The sequence below is a fragment of the Galeopterus variegatus genome, unplaced genomic scaffold, assembly GCF_000696425.1.
Source record: "Galeopterus variegatus unplaced genomic scaffold, G_variegatus-3.0.2 Scaffold2987, whole genome shotgun sequence".
Classification (NCBI taxonomy): domain Eukaryota; kingdom Metazoa; phylum Chordata; class Mammalia; order Dermoptera; family Cynocephalidae; genus Galeopterus; species Galeopterus variegatus.
Genome location: NW_007729098.1, coordinates 84383 through 99677, shown reverse-complemented (window position 1 = coordinate 99677; position 15295 = coordinate 84383). Strand labels below are relative to the sequence as shown.

The 15295-nt window shown below is 39.4% G+C and overlaps 1 protein-coding gene across 1 annotated transcript in view; it reads left to right on the top strand.

The window, feature by feature from the left end:
- FAR1 (fatty acyl CoA reductase 1) overlaps positions 1–15295 on the top strand; it is an 85013-nt gene that overhangs the window by 32624 nt on the left and 37094 nt on the right. Inside the window, exon 2 of the mRNA XM_008583638.1 lies at positions 11174–11369. Within this exon, the coding sequence (XP_008581860.1) occupies positions 11181–11369 (189 nt within the window). The 5' untranslated portion in view covers positions 11174–11180. The remainder of the gene's footprint in view (positions 1–11173; positions 11370–15295) is intronic.

The window sequence follows — 15295 nt, the reverse complement described above, 5'->3', positions numbered from 1 at the left end:
CTGTACTTCTCCCACAGTAGATGAGAGTTTTGATTACTCTGCATCCTTATCAATGCTACATGATTATCTTTTTCATTTTAGCTATTCTGGGGCAGTGTAAGGGGATCACATAGTGGTTTTAACTTGGTATAAGGTAATGTAAGTACTCCAGCTTTGTTATTCTTCATGTTTGTCTTGGCTATTCTTGGCCTTTTGCATTTCCATAAACATTTGAAAATCTCGGTTTCCATATACAATTAAAAACAGCCTCTATTTTGATTGGGATTATTTGAATTTAAGGATTGTGAGTTTACATCTTTATAGTTCCAAGTCTCCCAATCTAGGAATATAGTATGTGTCTCTATTTATTTAGGTATTGTTTAATTTCTGTCAGTGTTTTATAGGTTTCAGAATAGAGGTCTTATATATCTCTTAGATTTATTTCTAATTTTTGGTGGTTTATAAAAAAGTAATTTATTGAGGTGACACTCATGTAATACAAAATAACCATTTGTCTTAGTCCATTTTGTGCTGCCGTAACTAAACACCTGAGACTGGGTAATTTATAAAGTACAGAAATGTATTTATCAAAATTCTGGAGGCTGGGAAGTCTAAGATCAGTCCAGGAGTTTTGGTTCTGTGGTTAGGGTTGCTGTGTGCTTTCAAGATGGCACCTTGTTGCTAAGTCCTCCAGAAAGGAGGAAAGCTATGTCCTCACATGGCAGAAGGTAGAATGGCGAGAGACGAAGCTAGCTCAGTGATGGACTGGGTGCTTTGGCATCATGGAGTCTGCAGTTAGTGGACTGGTCAGCTTCAAACTCTTGATGTTATCTTGGGGTTGGAGTCCTTATCTCTTAGGGAGAGATCAAAGACAGTAACCTGAGTAAGGCATCTCTGGAACATTAAAATACCTGCCTCTAACTAATGTGGGTGCAGTTTTCCTTTAATAAAAAAGTCGAGTTAATAATTAGCCAAGGTGTTTTGCCTTTCTCTCGAAATTCCTTTGTTTGTCGTTGACTAGGAAAGGTAAGAAAAACTTAATTTCAGTTCTTAATTTTAGATTCATAACATCTAAAGTAAACCAACATAGGAGTGTAATGGGAGATATGTTGCCTTGCCTCCCACAGATTTGTCACCCCTTTTTCCCTGGGTGATGGAGCCGCCAAAAATTACTCAAAGCCCATCTCTTCTGAGCAGTGAGAAGCCCCGAAAAGGGGTTAATCGCCTGGAACCCTCAAGAGCAAGGCATTCCTTCCATTTGGGAAATTAACCACGAATTGGGGTTCTCTTTCTACATTTATTCTTCAGACCAGGAAGTTCCAGGAAGAGAACATAGGTGGGGATTTTGCTAAGTACAGTTTAACAAGTTTAACAATAGAAGCTAGTAACATTCAGTAAGGTGACATTATATAATGCAATTAAATTGATCCACTAAAAACTTGATTTTAGCAAACATTCTCTGCTTTCAGCAATTTCCCAGTATCTTTACATATCAGTCAGTAACCTGTCTGTCTTTGAGCCAGCAACCTTGCTGTGTTACAATTCTTTATCTTACATCAGAGACTATAGCCTGGGGAAAATTTCCTGTCCTTTGCAAGGTCAATATTTGAAACTGCAAGGCTTTGGAAAGCCAGGCCCTGTGAAGTACATTTGTTTTATACATACTTCACAGAGATAAATAGAAATAAACTTCTGAGAAGGATCCTTTTGGGGCGTGATTTTATCACCAGGCATTGTCAGCCTTATGCTCAGCTTCTCGATTCCTCTGTTAATCTCAAGGAATTGATGATCATCAGTTTCTAAGTTAATGGTTAACTGAAATCTTCTGCTTGGTCTTAGTTACCCCAAAGATGGCTGTTCTCTGGCTAAAGTCCCTTTCAACTGTGACTGTCAATCATTGTATCCGTTTCTGTGGATAATGGGCAAAGACTATTATCTGGTTACTTCTTGTTGGAATGGGGCATTTTTGAAGGGTTAATCTGGAATGGAATTTCATGACTTGGTGGGAGAGATACTCTTTAATTCCTTTCTTCATCTTGGGGTATTCAGAGGTAGCTGTCTGTCCTCAGTTTTTGATCTCCTCCTGCATAGTTTTCTCCTTTTGTAGCACTTGTATCAAATTTATATGAACAAAAGAACAAGAAACATGATTATTGCAAACAAGAGACATATATATAAAGTCAGTGATAATAAACTTCCTAATCATCCAAAACACCCTCTGCAGGCATTGTTGTATTCTTTTATTAGGCTCAGGATATGTTTTCCTTCCTCAGCTACTGTCATCTGAACCTTATGGTAAAACTTATTGGAGGTTTATAAGAGTTTTTTTAAGTCGATATCTAAAAGTCTTAGTTCCTCTTCTGGCTGTTTGGTTTCCATGGGAATGACATCTTGAGGAGGGTATAAATTGGTGTCAAGAAACAACTGTCTTCATTATCTAAGTTGTCATAGGACTTGTTTACAGTGGGCAAACTTATTCTGCCAGTGACCTTGGTTGTACACCAGATACCAGTTTCTGTGATGGGAAAAGAAGTTTTTTTACAAGAGAAATCAAATAGCTTTACTGTGGTATTGTATTGACCCTCCCAACAAAAATGGCCTTTTCCTGTATATCAGATGTTGTGGCTTATAGGAGTTGATACTAAAGGCCATACGTGGGAGAAATCAGAGTTCCAAATATTTTGAGGGCAGAGTCATTGTCCCCTCCTATTTGCACAGAGAGGGAAATAGGATGCTGTGTGTTTGAATTGGTTAGATAGCCCAACAGCTTCCCATAGGAAGGACTCTGGTGTGGTTGACAGTGGTCCCAATGCCTGCTAATTGGACCACCGGGTACCTCTGGGTTTTATTCAGTCTAGGCACCTGGGCTTTAAGGACACAGTACCTAAGGTCACATTTACCATCCAGGTATTTCCATAAGGTGGGGGGTAGGGGGGCAGTCGTCATCCTCCCAAAGGTGTTTAGATTGGATGTCGGCTCTGAGCATGGTGGGTTGTTGTTTCATAACTTTCTCAGATTCCGTTTGTATCAGTATGGTCATTAGTCCCTGTTGCGGTAGAGTGCGAGTGTGTTCCATCTCTGAGTTTCAAAATAAGACTGTAGGATTTATTTTTTTGTTCTTTTTTTTTAACCATTTGATAACCTCCTTATCCTTTTGTGCTGTTTCCTAGCCTTTTCCCTTTTTTTGGGATAACATCCCTTCTATATGTCCTATATTGGATAAGGAGGCCCTTTCTAGGTAATGCCTTTCTTCAGTGACAGCACATTCTGCCTGTCCCATAATGCCTAGTACTGTTCCCATTCCCCATAGATCTCTTTTTAGTCTCCATGGGGCCCAATTCTGGTGTACCCACCATGAGTGTTGCTGACAAATTACATTAATAGCCTCAGGGCAATTGGGATGTGTAGTGTTAACCCAGAATCTCTGGGTATCCCAAACATTGTCAGGTGAATGGACATCACTCCCAAGTAGGCTTTTGTCTGGGTGTTCCATAAAGCCTCCCATAGTCAACTGGTCTAATGGTCGAGCTTGCACTGTCTGGTATCTCTGCCGAGTCATTAGGAGGATAAGTGCACCTGGAAAGAGCAAACTGATGAATTGACAGCATTTCATGTAATTGTTTTACATACTGTTTCACTTGAATCTCATTTTCTAATTCAGGATTACTTAGGCTTAACCAGTCATTAGGAGGATAAGTGCACCTGGAAAGAGCAAACTGATGAATTGACAGCATTTCATGTGATTGTTTTACATACTGTTTCACTTGAATCTCATTTTCTAATTCAGGATTACTTAGGCTTAACCTAGGTTGGAAGGGTCTCCCATATACAATTTCAAAAGGACTCAATTTGAGTTTGTTTCTAGGTGCTATTTGAATACAGAGCAGGGCAAGGGGCAGTGCCTTATCCCAGGTTAGGTGAGTCTTTTGGCAGAGTTTGGCTTAAGTCTTTTTTAAAGTATTCATCTTTATGGTTTTTCCAGTGGATTGTGGCTCCAGGACGTGGGGAGCTTCCAGGTGACCCTTAAAATTTTACTTATTGCTTGCACTACTTCAGCCACAAAGGCAAGTCCATTATCTCTCTGTATTGAAGCTGGCATCCCAAATCTTGGAGTTATTTCCTTTAATAATGTTTTTATCACCTCAGTTGCCATTTCACTTTGGGTGGGAAAGGCATCTACCCATCTTGAGAAAGTGTCTATCATTACCAACAAATACCTGTAATTCCCAGTGGCCCTGGGGATCTGAGTGAAGTCTGTTTGTCAGTCTTCAAATGGACAAATTCCTATATATTGCATGCCTTGTTGCATCAGATGTTCGTCTGTTTTAGGCTTGTTTCAGGCACATATTTGGCATCCCCTGGTCACTTGCTGAATAACTTCCTCATATGAGGGCCTTTAAGTCAGGACCATAGCCGTTCTATCAGGGCATCGTGATCATAATGAGTCCTCTTGTGTAGGTGTTTAACAATTGGATATATGAATGCCTTAGGGAGCAAAATTGTGCCTGTTTCATTTGTTTTCCATTTCTTTGAGGGATCCTCACCTGTGAAATCCCATTCTCAGGCCCTTTTCTGATCTTTGATGGTGTATTGAGGTGCAAAGCTGGTGAGGTCTGTGTTTGGGATTAAATCCCCCACCACGGGGGGCTGTTTGGCTGCTGCTTTGGATGCTTTATCAGCAGCCTGGTTCCATTGAGTTACCACAGAATTTTCTTTTTGATGTCCAGGGCAGTGCATGACTAGCTACTTCTGCAGGTAACATAACCAGCAGTTAAAGTGCTAGTATTTCGTTAGGGTATTTCATATCTTTATTCCCAGAAGTTAGCAGTCCTCTTTCCTTCCAAATAGCCCCATGTGCATGCAAAATCATAAAGGCATACCTAGAATCAGTGTAAATGTTGGCTTTTTTATCTTGAGATAACTAGAGCTCAGCTGAGTCTAGCCAGTTTGACCTTTTAGGCTGAAGTCCCTGTGGGGAGGGGAAAGGCCTCTATCACCTGATTCATGGTGACAACGGCATAGCCTGCACAGTGTTGTCCTTCTTCCATGAAGCTGCTGCTGTTGATTTATAGCTCCCAATTAGGATCCATCAGTGGCTCATTGGCTAGGTTTGGTCTACTGGAGTAAACCAAATCTAACACTTCAACACACTGATGCTGTGAAGATAGCTCATTAGAAGAAGGCGGTAAGGTTGTTGGATTCAAAGTGGTGGTAAGTTGTAGGCTAGCATTAGGATTATCGAGCAGGGTGGCTTGATATTTCTCCATCCTCCCTGCTGTTAGCCAGTATCCTCCCTTCTGTTCTAGGAGGGTAAGCACTTGGTGAGAGGCACATAAATGGCATTCACCTGTCCCAAAGTAAATTTCTCAGCTTCCTGCAGTATGTCACAAGTTGCAGCCACTGCTCGTAAACATGGGGGCATTCCTTTGGTACTCTGATCTAATTGTTTGGAAAAGTAAACAGTACGTTGTAGGATGTTGCCTACTGTTTGGATAATAACTCCTAACCCCAATCCTAGTCTCTCATGCACATATAATTTGAAAGGCTTTATAGGGCTTGGAAAGCCTAGGGCTGGAGCCAGCTATAATTTTTTCTTAAGCAACTCAAAGGCTTGTTGACATTCTAAAGTCTACTTTAGAAGTTCAGAGTCCAGTCCTTTTAAGGCCTCATATAGGTGCCTTACTATAACTCCATAGTTGGGAATCCAGATACAGCAAAATCTAGCCATGCCCCCAAACTCTTGCGATTGGCATTGGGTATTAGGAGTCCCGATGGCCCTAATGGCCTGTTTTTCTCTCATTTAGAAGGCTCCTTTGTGCTTTTTGTACCTGCAACCCATAATAAGTGACCTTTTCCTTGCAAATTTGAGCCTTCTGAAAGGATATCTTGTAGCCACATTTGACAGGGTGATTCAGCACCTCTAGTATTTTTTAAATGCTTCTCATAACTGGGGCTGGCTATCAGTTTATCACCCACGTATTGTAGTAGAATCCCTTTATTAAGTTGTAAGGGCCCCAAGTCATGAGCCAGTGCCTCACCAAAGTGGGAGGATTCTTAAAACTTTGTGGTAACACAGTCCAACAATACTGAAAAAAATGTCTTCATCTTTTGATCTTGCCATTTAAAGCAAATAGTTGTTGGGCCTTTTCATCTATAGGGATACAGAAAAAGGCATCCTCCAGATCTAGTACTGAAAACCACATGCAATTTCCAGGAATTGTCGTCAATAAAGTGTGTGGATCGGGAACAGTAGAGTGAGTATCTTGTACTATTTCATTAATGGCCCTGAGGTCTTGTACAAAGTGATATTCTCCTGTATGTGATTTCTTTACTGGTAATGTTAGAGTGTTGTAAGGAGATTGGCAAGGCCTAATTAATTAGTCCATACTTTAAAAATTTCTGTAGGACTGTTCGAATCCCCTCTAAAGCTTCTTTCCTCAATGGACACTGTTTCTTTCTTGGTAGGGGTGCCTGAGGCTTCAATTCAATTGACAGGGGTGGGACATTGACTGCTTAGCCTAGGACCCCATCTGTCTAGACCTGTGTACTCACTTTCTTATAGATTTCAGGTGGAAATGAATCTATGGACTGATCTTTGGGTTGAGCAAGTAGCATGTGAAGTGGTAGAGCTTATGCAGGAGGCACCTTTAGTAGAAGCCGTTTATCTTCAGGGGAAAAAAAGTTACTTGAGAGTTTAATGTGCAAAGTAAATCATGACCCAACAAAGGAATTGGACACTCAGGCAGGTACAAGAAGCTGTGTCTTAAGGTTCTGTCCCTTAGGTGGCACTTACAAGGTTGCAGAATCTTTTGTTGGGGTTTGCCAGTCACTTCTGTTATAGGCATGGATCAGTTAGAATCTTTTGCCAACCTAGTGTTTAACACTGAGTACATTGCCCCCGTGTCAATTAGAAAATCTACTATTTGATTCCCCACTGTCAGTTGTTCCTGGGGCTCCTGTGAGGAAAAAATGATTGGTTTGTTTAGATCAGGGGAGCCCTTAGGTCTCTTTATTCTTCATCTGAGTCTCCTTGTTCCACCATTTGTTTTTGTATCCTTCACTTCTATTTATTTTCTTTTCCTTTCTCTAACATTGGGCAATTGCGTGTCCAGTGTCCAGTTTCCTTACAGTATGTGCATTGATTGTCCCTCCACCCCCAAAAAAACTTTTCCTTGGGTCCCTCTTTTCCTCTCCCTTCTTAAAGATAGTAGCTTGTCTAGTTTTTCTTGTCTCTCAAGCATTATAAACTTTGAAAGCAATATCCACCAGCAATGAGGGGCTCATACCAACAGTGCCATCTAGCATCTTCATTTTCTTTCTAATGTCAGGTCTCTCCCTTCTTAAAGATAGTAGCTTGTCTAGTTTTTCTTGTCTCTCAAGCATTATAAACTTTGAAAGCAATATCCACTAGCAATGAGGGGCTCATACCAACAGTGCCATCTAGCATCTTCATTTTCTTTCTAATGTCAGGGACACTGTGTCCAATAAATGTTAAATTGACCATCCTCGAATTTTCTGGGGCCTTCAGGTCCACTATAGGCTTGATACATTTGTTCCAAAAACTGTGCTGGGTTTTCATTAGCTTCTTGACACAACTCCTAGGTTTTGTTTGGACTTAGTAACTTTGATACTCCTTTCTTTAAGCAAGCTAAAATGCATTGGTGAAAATGCGTCAACCTCAGCATTCTCCTGTTGTTGGGATCCCAGTTAGGGTCTACGTGGCATAGTGGTTGGCGGATCAGGGGTCCCATTAGGATCCCCCTGATGTGTTTGCTGGGCCTCCCCAGTACAGTAGTTCACTGACCAGTCTCCTTTCATTAGCTGTTCACAACATATTCATTAGGGACTGGATATCGGCCGACATGGGGCAGTGGGTATTGAACACGCTTGTCAACAGCTTTGTCATTTTCTGTGGATCCTTCAGAGGATTTGAATTTTTCCAGTTCATCAGATCTCATGTTGAAAATGGTGTATAAATCCAAAAATTGTCAGCAGGTTGCCCATGGGCCTTTAGTCTCCCTGTGGGGGACTGTCTTAAAGGGAATTGTCCTGTTCCATATGAGCCCACACCTGGGCCAAATTGGTGCCCTGGTGGGTCTTGGAAGGAGAGACCATTCCAGCCTCCTGATTGTAAGTCGGGGGACCACTGCATCCAGGCACCTCTGTATCCTCATCTCTCACAATGGCACATATAGAGGAGCATCGGGGTCTGCTGGTCCCAGAGGTGCGGGATCAATTGTGGCAGGAGGGGGATCCAGGCTGGATTTTAAGGTTTCTAATAAATGCTCATTTTCAATTTCCCTTTCCTCTGGATTTTTTAGCTCTAAAACTGGTTTCTGAGATTTCTGAGGCTCTTAACCAACCTTTCTTTGGACCATGAGTTTAGTCCCTTCCCTGTTAGCACCCTGATTGTGGAGAAGCATAAAGGCTTGGACATAAGGGATCTCATCCCATTTTCCAGATCTCTGACAAAATAGTTCTAATTGTAAAATGGTATAGTAGTTCAGAGACCCATTTGAGGGCCAACGTTCCTCTAAGTCTAACACGTACATTGGCCATGCAATGTTGCAATAATATACCATCTTTTTCCTAGTCATGGGAGTGCAGCTGTATTCACCCTATTTAGTGGTTATATGCCCAAGGGGACTCTGAGAGAGAACTGACACAGCACCTCCCATATCTATTCCCCCTTAGATCTTTTGTTGCAAATCTGGTGCCCGTTTCCAACCAGCAGGATCTTGTGATTAGCTGGGATACAAACACCTCTGGGTTTTACCCAATTCAAATTCTGTATGTGGAAAGCCTGAAACCAATGCCAAACACTAGTGGGAGAAGAAGGGGTTTGACAGAAAGAAGGAGGGTTTCAGTAATAGTCATCATGAGACAGGAAATGGGCAACTAACTGTAACTCAGTTTACGGGACTATTAAAAAAAATTCTGTCTCAGAGAATCGATCTCTCCCTCATATCAAAGGCTCCACAACTAAGAAGGCACAGGTTTCATTGACCCAGCTGCCAAGCGGACAAGCTCCTGCTGTATATATGCCGTTAATAACTCAAACTGTTGATTATCAGTGTCTAAGTTAATGGTTAACTGAAATTTTCTGCTTGAGTCTTAGTTATCCCAAAGATGGTCATTCTCTGGCTAATGTCCCTTTGAATTTCTCTACATCTTTTTGCCAACAATTGTTATTTTCTGTAACTTTTTATGTTTTTGATGGTATTATAAGTGGTATAATTTTGGGTTCTTAAAGTTTATTTTCTGTTTGTTCCTGATACATAGAAATACAGTTTTCTTTTTCCATATAAACTGGTATCCAGTGACCTTGTTTAAGTTCACAGGGTAATTCTAATAGCTTATTTATTTATTCATTGGATTTTCTACAAACACCTTAATTTCTAATTTTCAAATGCTTTCATATTCTTTATTCAACTTTTCATAATAGTTTTTATTTTATGGGTGCAATATTCTAGTGAATGACTTGGAGAATATAAGAATTTAAATTTTGTTTAAAATTTTTTTTAATCTTAGTTTCTTTTGTAGTTGGTTCTATTGCTTTTCATTTTGGTCCTTTATAATTTTGCAGGCATTTCTTAAATATTTGGTGATCCATGGTTATTTATTCATTTTGAAGAAGGACTAGGGTGGTTAATTTTGGTAGCTGGTATTGGCTTCCTCTGAGTTTTTTGAGGTCTGTTTTTCGAAAAGAGCTTTTTCCCAGTTGGGATTCCTGATTGAGAGTTCTGAGTGAATTTGCTTCAAGGGACTAGCTGCAGAGATAGAGTCTGAGGACCTAAAATTTATTCTGGGAGTTGAGTGCTATATAGACTTTTTTGTTTTGGTGGTTTTTGTTTCCTCTCTCCTGATCCTCTGTCTACACCACCTCCATTTGTGGGTGTTTGAGCAACCTCAGGCTCAGCCCTACTTCTTTTTTGTCCCTAACACCCTGCTGGATGCTCTTCTTAAGCAGATCTGTATAATAACCCTGGGAACCAAAGTTTATACAGTAGTAAACTGTCATGAGTGGCTCTGCTGATCTGTGACCAATCTTTTAATTACTTTGATTTCCTTATGCTTTAATCCAGCTTCTTGATCCTGAGCTTGGCATTTTCTTCCAGGTTCTATTTAGGGGGTTGGTAAAGACAGCTCTCGCCTCCTTACAGTCCTTTACTATGCTTATTTTGCTTGGGTTGCTGTTTCTTGCTGTGGCTTCTCTATCATTTCAATCTTATCTGTTTCTTGTAGAAATTTTTCTACTTTTCTCTTCCTTCCCTTTTATTTTGGCTTGTTAATGGAAATTTATTTTTTAATTATGAAAAATTTAGACATAAAACACATGTATCTACTCCCCAGCTTAAGTGAAACAAAAATACAATTGAAGCTCCTTATTCTCTTCTTTGCATTGCACTCCCTCTCATTCATCTATTATATTTTTATCCTATGTGGGTGCATTTCTAAACAAAACAGCATTGTTCTGGATGTGTTTGAGCTTTATGTAGTCACATACTACCCCCCTTTTTAAAAAATTCATCATGGTTCTTTTATTTGTTAGTTCTCTTAGTATATCTTTTCTGCTGTTACAGTGGTATGTGGATAGGGAGGATAGCTCAGCCCATGTATTTCTTACTATGACTTTTTAAAAAGGGATATTTAAGCAGCTTTAGGATATATTATCACTAATAGACATGCAAGAGAAAGGACTTGGTATTACCTCTTCTTGTTTCAACTGGTGAGGATAGGTGAATATGACACCTAGCAATGTTATACAAGCTAGGCAGTTGAGTCTTGTTGCTGACCTCTATTTGGTGTTATAAATCCCTTTGGAGATAGAGAAACACCATTCAGTTGTGTTTAAGGTTTAACTGACGTTGGGTGAAGATTTGGGCTCTTATTGCTGGAAGGTATTTTTTTGAGATTGGTTACTACAAACTGTACTCAAGAAACTCAGGCCCAGAGAAGGTGAGTGACTTGTCTGAGGTGATTCCGGGGAAAAGTACAGGGTCAGAATAAGCTGCAGTTTGTTCTTCTTTCCACTTTACTACAATTAACCTCAGGTTAGAGTCCTCTCTTGTTAATGTTCACTTTTGATATTTGTCTGTTCTTTAAAATATTTATTTGAATACCAAAAGATTTTTAGTACATAAGAATGAACAGAAATCCTTGAAGTAATGCTTATTTGCCATGTTTTTCTTAGGGTCAAAATGGTTTCAATACCAGAATACTATGAAGGCAAGAATGTCCTCCTCACAGGAGCTACTGGTTTCCTAGGGAAGGTGCTTCTGGAAAAATTGCTGAGGTCTTGTCCTAAGGTGAATTCAGTGTATGTTTTGGTGAGGCAGAAAGCTGGACAGACACCCCAAGAGCGAGTGGAAGAAGTCCTTAGTGGCAAGGTAAGTGTGAAAAATGGAGGGGAGAAAAAAGTGTATACTTGTGTATATAATTATTATACTCATCAATAGCTTAGTGTGTCTTTTCAGTATCCTGAAAAAAATTAGTAGACAAAAAATCTAGTAAGGTACTACAGCATGGCAATAAACGGAGTATAACTTGTGAGTCAGTAGGAGATAAAACTTTCTTCTGTGATGGGCAAAATTATGTAACAGTTCTAAATTACCATTATGGTAGATATTTAAAGTATGTTTTTACAACATTTGAGGTAGGTTGTTTGTAATTAGTACATATTTTAAAGTCTTCAAATAATAATAATTAGTAGGTAGTTTTGATCTACTTACTATGCTGTGATTCATTATGCTTTGATAACACTTTAGAATTTATAAGCACCAGTTGCTGCCTGTAACAGTATTAGGAGGTAGAGAAGTCACATATTCCCATTTGACAGATGACAGAGTGGTGATATAGAATACAAGAATATGTCATACATTTTGAACCTTTAGAAAAGTATTACTAAGAACAAATGGAACTGAACTGGAGTAAAATTATTTCACAATCATAAGCTTGTGAATTCTCTTAAAATGAATGAATTTATCAGAAATTTATTGTTAGTTTCACTTGGGAAGCTGTAAGCTCAATTTCGGTACACTTAGGGAATCACTTTGCAGGCATCTCAAAAAAGAATTTCAATTATAGCATTTATTTTGGAATGATAACAACTCATTTGAGTATCTGAATTCTCACAGGCATGTTAAAAAAAAGAAAACCCAAAACTGTAGCAGACCTCTCCAGCTGCTAATCAGACTTTTTACTTTGAATGATTTCGTATACCTTTATGATAGTTCTTTGGATTGGAACTAATTGTCATATCACATTAGCTTTTCCTTGACACAATGCAGCAGGTACTCCTCATTATGTTGCTATTATTTTTTTAACCCTGGGATGTAAGATTTTGTCTCAGAAATTTAGAAATTATCCTTATACATTTTAATTACTTAAATTAGTCTACATTAGTCTCTCTTAATCATTTTTTTCTTTCTGATTCTTTGCTGAACCCTTTTGGAATCTTTTGCTTCCCTTAAAACCTATGAGAAAGGAGTCATCAAGGAGTCTTGTTCTAAGCAAAAGTGCCTTGAACATAAGCCTTGTTCTAAGCAAAAATGCCTGCAGGTGTGTTTTGTTGCTATTTCTGCCATTTGTTTACTCATCTTTGCATTTTATCGTAAACCACTTGTAATTGATATGTTTTAATCCCTCTCCTAATATACCCTCCCCGCAGTGATGGGTCATTTATTCTTTCTTTCTTATGTATGTATTTATTAATTCATTTATTTTATTTTAATTAATTAATTAATTAATTCAGAGAACATTTATTGTGCCTACTTAGTCCTGGGTGTTTGACTTCCCCTCCCCGCAGTGATGGGTCATTTATTCTTTCTTTCTTATGTATGTATTTATTAATTCATTTATTTTATTTTAATTAATTAATTAATTCAGAGAACATTTATTGTGCCTACTTAGTCCTGGGTGTTTGACTTGATGTGTAGGGGGTTTTATTCATGGATAAATAAGAGAGTTCTTGCCTTCTAGAGAGCTTTTAAGAGGGAGGAGAGAAGGAAGAAAGGATATAGAGATGTCAAGAGGAGACTGGATAGAAGCAGTTACTGCACTTGATGTCGTAGTTGGAATTGAGGGCCTAAGCAAAATAAAAAAGGTTTGGGTATCTCCTCTGGGGTCTCCAGGGTAGTGCTTCTAAAATTTCCTCCACAGTGAGTTGAATTTATAAAGATAAGAAATATTTTCTATTTAAAACCTGAAGTGTCATTGAACTTTTATGATTTAGCCTAACCGTATAGCTATTATTTTCAATGTAAATAAATGCTTTGTCCCCAAATATTTCATTAAAATCGATACTGTATAAAATTATGTCATTTTATCTTGTGCTTTCAGTTCCCTCCTGCCACATCCCTCTGCTTAATCCTAGGTCCACTTATTCTCCATTATGTATAGCATTGCTGGTGATTCCATTAAAAATGAATTATTTTTATGCCAAGTAGCAATGAATGTAAACTTGAAGTTATTAAGACCCTCTAGGTGAGACCTGCTATGATTTTGAAATGGGAATAAAGAACATAGGCAAAGAGCATATTCCATAGTGGGACATTGATTTGGAGCAGGGTTGTTCAACTTTAGCACCATTGACATTTTGGGTTGAATATTTTTTTGTTGTAGGGCACTGTCCTATGCATGTTGTTTGTCCTACCCCACTAGGTGCTAGTAGTATTCTTCCCTCCCCTTCCCAGTTGTGACAACCAAAAGTGTTTCTGTACATTGCCCAATATCGACTAGGAACCAAAATCACCCCTGGTTGAGAACTACTAACTTGTAGGAATGTCTTAGAGGAAAGAAACTCCATTGGATGGTGAAAACTGAATTAAAATAGATGATGATGAAGTAAATTCTGGAAAGGGAATAAAGAATATTAAAAAGACATTAGTGAACTTATTATAGCAACTATTAGGGCTGGTTTAAAAGCACTGGAATAGATGGTATTGAATAAAGAGATGATGGTTAGAGGAGGGAAAACAGTCACATTTGAGATCTAGTGGTATAGATATCTGTTATGAAGGGGAATTAAAAGTCATGAGCAATCAGGACAAAGAAGTGTGAATTCAAGGTGTTAAAAAGTACTTTCCTTGTTATTCCTTAGGTTCCTTTTCTCCCCTTGCCCCTTAAATATTGATATTCTTCAGGTTTTTCTCCTAAGCCTTTATATCTTCTTATTAGGTCCAGTGAGGAGGTTGTTCAGCACCCTCTGTTTTATTTATTTTTTTTCTTTTTCGTGACCGATAAGGGGATTGCAACCCTTGGCGTGGTGTCGCCTGCACCGCGCTCAGCCAGTGAGCGCACCGGCCATCCCTATATAGGATCCGAACCCGCGGCAGGAGCGCTGCTGTGCTCCCAGTGCCGCACTCTCCCGAGTGAGCCACGGGGTCGGCCCAGCACCCTCTGTTTTATGAGATGAGTTGTTATACTTTAAATTAGATTTGGAAATAGCTTCATATAGTTTGATCTTGGGCGCTCACCACTGCTGCTGCATAGATGATCTCTTCTACTCCCAGGGCTTCAGTTACTACTTGTGTGTGGTTAGTAAAATCTTTATTGGTAGTCTGACTTTCTCTCCTCTGAACTACAGACTCACAAAGCCAAACGTCTCTACTACATGTCTTTTGGGATGTCATGTAGGCATTTAAATGTACTTAACATGCACAAGACTGAATTTGTATCTCTAAACTTGTACTACTTTCTCTTCTAGTGTTGCCAATCTAATGAATTTATTCACTTAACAAATATTTATCACGTCTATATCTTGCCAGGCACTGTGCTATCTAGTACCTGTGTGCTGAGCAAAACAGAGGTGGCCCTGCCCTCATTCCTTATCCCTCAAATCGAGTCATTGGCCAAGTCTTGTTGTGTTACCTCCTAAATCTCTCTAAAATGTGTCTTTCTTTTCATCTTCATTATCATTACATTGGTTCAAATCACACAGTTTCTTGCTATCGTAACTGCTGGAGTCTTAAAACTCATTACTGCCAGAGGGCTCTGTAAAATCATAAACATGCTTTTGTATCACCTCCTTGCTTAAAATCCATTGATAGCTCACCATTGCTCCCAGATGAAGCTCATCGATATGATGTAGCTTACAAAACACAGTTATCTGGCCCTGCTTATCTCCATACAACTCTGGCCATTTTTCCCTTCATACTCTGTGTTCCAGGATTACTGAATTATTTTTAGTTGACCAAACATACGCTTTCGGGGCCGGCCCGGTGGCGCACTGCTACAGTGCGCCGTTTGGGAAGTGTGGTGACGCTCCCGCCGAGGGTTCGGATCCCACATACAGACTGGCCGCTCACTGGCTGAG